The 5655-nt window shown below is 42.1% G+C and overlaps 1 protein-coding gene across 1 annotated transcript; it reads right to left on the minus strand.

Moving 5' to 3' along the window:
* Positions 1 to 482: 482 nt before the first annotated feature.
* On the minus strand, positions 483 to 5076 carry LOC125012016. The gene is made up of 8 exons (XM_047591609.1): positions 5052 to 5076; positions 4789 to 4942; positions 4589 to 4707; positions 3479 to 3832; positions 2455 to 2507; positions 2120 to 2234; positions 789 to 1647; positions 483 to 699 (listed from the first exon to the last, which is right to left on the minus strand). Exons 1-8 carry the CDS (start codon positions 5074 to 5076, stop codon positions 483 to 485), a joined length of 1896 nt encoding a protein of 631 aa, XP_047447565.1.
* Positions 5077 to 5655: the final 579 nt, after the last annotated feature.

The raw sequence follows: 5655 nt of genomic DNA on the forward strand, positions 1-5655 counted from the left end.
GGAAGAAGAAGAAGAAGAAGCATGCTCAGGCGATGACAAGGAAAATATGATGGTGGAGAGACTTAAACGGTTAAAAGTGTGGCTTCACTTCACCAGAAGGGACTGGTAACAGCGCAACGTGCAACTTATCCAGCAACATGAAGTATTTGTCGACGATGCACACCATTAAATACCGAGAAAACCATGCATTCAACAATCTCCGCTCAACAAGTAGCAGCTATCGCTAAGTCTAGCAGAGCTAGTGAAGATTAAGTAACCACTTTCCTTTTTATTTTCTCACACAAGCTTATCTCTAGTTTAAAAACTCAGTACAATTGCTGATTACACAAAATTATGAACTTTTTCTAAACCAAAATTCTAGACCAAGAATCGGATCGATAAGCAGAACCGATAATGGCATCGGTGTCAATAAAATCCACATCGAGAAGCATCCCTAGTCATAATGTTATGGCTGATCGGTGTATTACCCACAAACTATTTATTTATTTGATTTGAGTGTAAAAGTGTGCGGGCTGACATTTGACGCGTGGAGGCGTTTTCTTGCCTGCTCGGCTCGTCGGCGCCGGTTCGTTCTTCTGAACCACCGAGTAGAAGGTGACCGTGATGAAGATGAAAGCTAAGGACACGCCCACTCCCACCACAACGGGGATGTCGTGTTTCTCCAGCACGGGCAGCCATGACGGCGACCGCTGCGTCACTCTGGAGGACCGACAAACCGAAACGTTTCACGGCGCGTTCAACCACCACCACCACCATCGGCCTATAACCTTTAACCCTATGTCACCTACCTGAGATCACTGCTGGTTGTTGGTGACTGGGACGTTCTCATCTTCGCTCCGTCCACGGTGTCGTTGCCTGATTTCACCGACTGGACTGGGGGGTCCTGCTGAGTGGCATTTAGCTGATCTGATCTGTTGGCACGATCCTCAACATCCAACGTTGAACGGTTAGAATGGATAGTAGAGGATAAAAGCTCCGTTGGATGTTTAGTTTGAGGAAGCTCAGTAAAGTTTGAAACTTTTGCTGCTGTTGTTGTTGACATTTGACCAAGAACTTGAAGTTTGGTGACTAAAGGAGGTGGAGGTTGGGTGGAGGGAGGAATCGACGAAAGCTCGAGGTGAAACTTTGGTAAAAAACTCAAGTTGAACGACTGTTGAGGATGAGTTTGCTGCAAAAATGAGCCTTCGGTGACTGGTTGGTGAGACTGAAGCGATTCAGCTTCTGAGTAGCTCGTCTCAGTTTGGGCTGCAGGGTTCTGCGTCGGCACATGTGAGTCAAATTTGAGGAAGTCAAACGGTCCTCCAGCTGGAAGCTCTGGCGGCGGTTGTGTCTGGACATCCGGAGACGGTTCATCTCTGACTTGTGTTTGTGGTGATGTCAGAATCAAACGGGGTTCACTGGGTAGGTAGCGCAGAGTTGCACCTAGAATGCCTCTGGTGAAAGATGGATGAGGGGTTACTGGCCACTGGGTGTGGGTAGACTGGAAGTTCGGATGGGGAGGAGGTGGTAATATGAGAGGCTGCATCTGTGTGGCTGAAGGCCGATGGGGGGTGGCTGTGGGCTGGTTGAGTTGGAGCTGCAGCTTCAACGCAGCCATGGATTTCCTGGAAAATGGAGGAGATGTGGTTCCACTGTTGGAGCTTGAGCCTGAAAATATGAACAAAAAAATACATTTTAATGAGTATTTTAAATTAAAAACATGTTTAGGATCAACTTCAGTTTTAATTTTACTTGTTCCAGTCATCAGTTCTGTAAGTTAACGTGTGCTAACTAAGTGGTAACCTCCAGGTCTGAGTGATGAAGCCTATGCAGGAAGTGAAGAAACCTGCAGTTCATCAAGTGGCCACTAGAGGCTCCAACACCACTAACATCCTAATATTGTGTAGGTCTCCCTTGTGCCTCCAAAGCTGCTACATGTCAAAATATCCACACCAATGAACACCAGGTCCAAAAGTTTCCCAGCAGAACACTGGGTTGCCACAAGATGTTATTTACTTCTCCCGGTCATAATGTTGTGGCTAATCGGTGTATGTAGCACCAGTAACAACCCCTCGCCTTGCTAGATGTTGTACCTTGTTTAATTGTGTCTGACCAATGAGCTGTAGTTTTTAATACGTACGTGTCGTTTCTTTATGCTGTGCTTGTACATGTGGATGATGAGTCGTCTTAAAGTGTTGTTCAGCCGCGAAGATGCTTGATTGTGAAACTGGAGGCTTCCCACCGGCGTTTGTGTTCTACAAAATATATTTTTTTAAAAAGAGTACTTTTAGTTTTAGTACAGACACATGTCAAAAATGAAGCAGAAAGCCACACGGCAGAAAATAGTATCAGAGCGACGGCGTCTTTAAAGGAAGAATTAGTGACAACACCTGGAATGAAAGCGCACAAAAAATAAACACAGAAAGAAAGAAGAAAGAAAGAAGCCACAGTTGAGATTATCATGTCTCTACTCACAGCAGACAAAATCTGTCTGGTCTGCTTCCCTCTAACATCCAGATGCTCTTCATCTTAGGATGGCATGAAAAATAATCAGCAAGGAAAAGAAAAACATGTAGAATAGAATAGAAAAATACTTTATACGTCTCCTGGGGAGAAAATGTGAGTGTCCAGTAGCTTGTACACAAACATACACAGACATCAACATAATAACAAAATCAACATAAACAACAGCAGCTGTAAGAGCAGTTCAGATGTAAATTGGGTATTTATTTATTTATTTATTTATTTATTTTACCAACAGTTTTTATTGTTTTCACAACATAACAGAAAAATAAAAAGACGTCCCTCCGACCCCAGCCATTCAAAAATGTTGTTGCACATAAGTTAATAAATAATAAACTTTGTCCCTAATGAAATGTTCACATGATGAACAGAATTTCCTCTGTAGACTCTTTTTGTAGTCTGTTGTGCCTGATGTGACATCGCAGGGCTCGCTAGCTCGGCCAACTAAACAAAGGAACATGCCGGTAGCTAATTCACGTTTCATTCATTCATTCGTTGCATTATGAGGATGAATCGAGTTGACTTCCTGGCAAGTGTGAGATTTAGGAAAAGGTTTGGCACCACATCGACCAGAGGATTTGAACACTTCTCAAGAGGGAAAAGACAAAACTAGGTCATTCAACCAGGAGTGGTTTAAGTCGGTATCTTCGTTAACCAGGAGCTCGTCTGTCGTATGTTATGTGTGGTGACTTTGTATATTGATTGCTGTGTATTGGGTGTGCCCCGTTCACAACAAGAACCATATTGTGTTTTTATTGTTGTCATGTTACAGTTTCGATCTTGAGTTTTTGATATAGTGAGATCCTGAACACTGCTGTTTGTGTTATTCCGCTTTTTAGATGCTTTTTAATCTTTAAACTGTCTGGATATAGACCTAATATAATACAAAGAGTAGCTGTATGTTCAGTAATATGACACAAATGTAAGTCTTCCCTGAGAAAGAAAATCTTAAATTGATGAGCAGAGGTGGACGTACCTGTGATGCTGAGGATCGTACGTCTCTGGTGTCGTCCTATTCGGTTCTCAGCGGTGCAGAAATACTCCCCAGCATCAGAAGAGTGCACACGGGAAATATGCAACGCCCCATCTTCTACTCGGGCGACAATAAGAGTTAGCTTACGCCTCGTGTTCGTGTTTGTTGCTGCAAAATAAACGCGTTCAAACTCACCATCAGTGTGTCTGTGTGGAGTGGGGCTGATGGGGGTTTCTGCTCCGGCCCGAGTCCAGGTATAAGTGATGGGTTCAATCCCTACAGCTCTGCAGGGCAGGACCACCGACCCCCCGGGCCTGCAGGTCACGTGACCTGAAAATGTGACTATGACTGGGCTCACTGGGGGGGGGGGGGGGGGGGGGGGGGGGGGATTAACATTAGACATTAGATGATGATGATCTTTACACAGTATCATTTAGTTATTTCAATTAATGTGTTTGATGTTTGCACCACAAAGGCAGAATAAAACTTTTATGAAAACTGATTCTGTCTATTCGACTATTAATAACTCCAACAAATAAAATGTGTCACCTATTTCTGCATTACACATTTTTATCCAACATCTTTTCAACTAATTACTTTATTGTGGACAGTTCTTTGCAGAATAAATGGGCCCGGAGTACAACAAGTACACAATAATTTTCCATTTTTATCATTTATTACTATTTATTTAAACCATTTGATTGAATATATCGTTTATTATGATTAAGTTACAATTCAAATGTAATTATTTTAATTACTTTTGTGCGAAATATTATATTTAATACATTATTTTATATGATTACATCCTTTATAACTGTTTATTTAAACGTTTAATTCTTTTTTTTTAAATCACGTTTAAGTTCCCACTTATTTAATCACCTTTTCTGTTACAGCTGTTTACATTTCTGTGGTTTTTATTTATTTGCAACCTTCTTCCTTCGCGGTTAATCACCTCAGTTGAAATAAATCAGTGAATTTAAACCAAAGTCAGTTTATGTTCTCTGAGGATTCAAGGATTTTTATTTGTCAATGACACAGAAGCATGAGATGGAACTAAATGAATAAAGAATAAAAATTAAGTGATAAATGAAAACAAGTGTCACTGTAAGTTACCAGCCACTCTGAGTAGCGCTGTGCTGCTGCTTCGTCCCACCACGTTCGAGGCCTCGCATACGTACACCCCCTCGTCGTAGCTCCTGGTGGACTGGATGTAGAGGCTGGCGTTCCTCAGTCTGAGTCAGAGACGAGGAAACTGTCACATGCTGTGATTCTTAATTTTCAATTAAGCAATAACGCCGATGACGTTAACTCACCCCAACGTGATCTTGCCTCCGGTCTGTTTGGAGGCACCTCTCTTCATCCAGCTGATGGAGGGTAAAGGTTGACCAGTCACCTGGCACTCCAGCACCACCCGGGCCCCCACGGGCACCGTCAGCACCCGGGGCCACAGCTCCACGGATGGAGGCGCTTCCAGGAAGAAGAAGAAGAAGAAGAAACAACAACAACAACACAAGGTCACTAGGTGTTAAATACAGAGGAGGCTTAGCTACGGTGGCCCTGAAGGTCAAAAAACTACCACGTTTCAGAGAACACAACAACATTTCCATAATCTGAAATGTTGTTGTGTTTTCTGAAGGTTGTTGTGTTTTCTGTAATTGTGTTTTTTTTTAAATGTTGTGTTTCTTAAATATCATTGTGTTTTCTTTAATGTCATTGTGTTTTTTTGAAATGTCGTGTTTTCTTTAATGTCGGGTTTTCTGAAATTCGTGTTTTTTTGAAATGTGTTTTTTGAAATGTTGCGTTTTATGAAATGTTGTTGTGTTTTCTGAATGTCGTATATAATAATTAATAATTATTTATATAAACTCATATTCTGGCCACTTTACATTGAATTTGTTGGCACTTTTTTGTAATATATACTGTATATATACAAATAAAACAACATCAAATTATTTGGGGGGCGTTTAACAATATTTTAGGGAGTCTTCAGCCCCCCAACAATGGATCCTACACGTATACAGGTGGAGTGTGGTGGGGGTGTTGTAGTGTCGTACCCAGTACGGTGAGTGTTGCCCGTCTGGAGGTGAGAAACCTGTGAAGGTGGATGTTTGAGGCTCTGCAGAAGTAGCTGCCACCGTCGTACTCCTGCACCCTGCAGACAAGAACGTTAAACACAATGT

The sequence above is a fragment of the Mugil cephalus genome, chromosome 8 (genome assembly GCF_022458985.1).
Source record: "Mugil cephalus isolate CIBA_MC_2020 chromosome 8, CIBA_Mcephalus_1.1, whole genome shotgun sequence".
Lineage (NCBI taxonomy): Eukaryota > Metazoa > Chordata > Actinopteri > Mugiliformes > Mugilidae > Mugil > Mugil cephalus.

Coding starts and splice junctions, on each gene's coding strand:
- LOC125012016 (XM_047591609.1), bottom strand. CDS start 5,076: ATGTTGTTGTGTTCTCTGAAACGTG. Junction 4,708..4,788: donor GGAGGCAAGATCACGTTGGG/GTGAGTTAACGT, acceptor TCTCTGACTCAG/ACTGAGGAACGCCAGCCTCT. Junction 2,508..3,478: donor TACGATCCTCAGCATCACAG/GTACGTCCACCT, acceptor TGCCATCCTAAG/ATGAAGAGCATCTGGATGTT.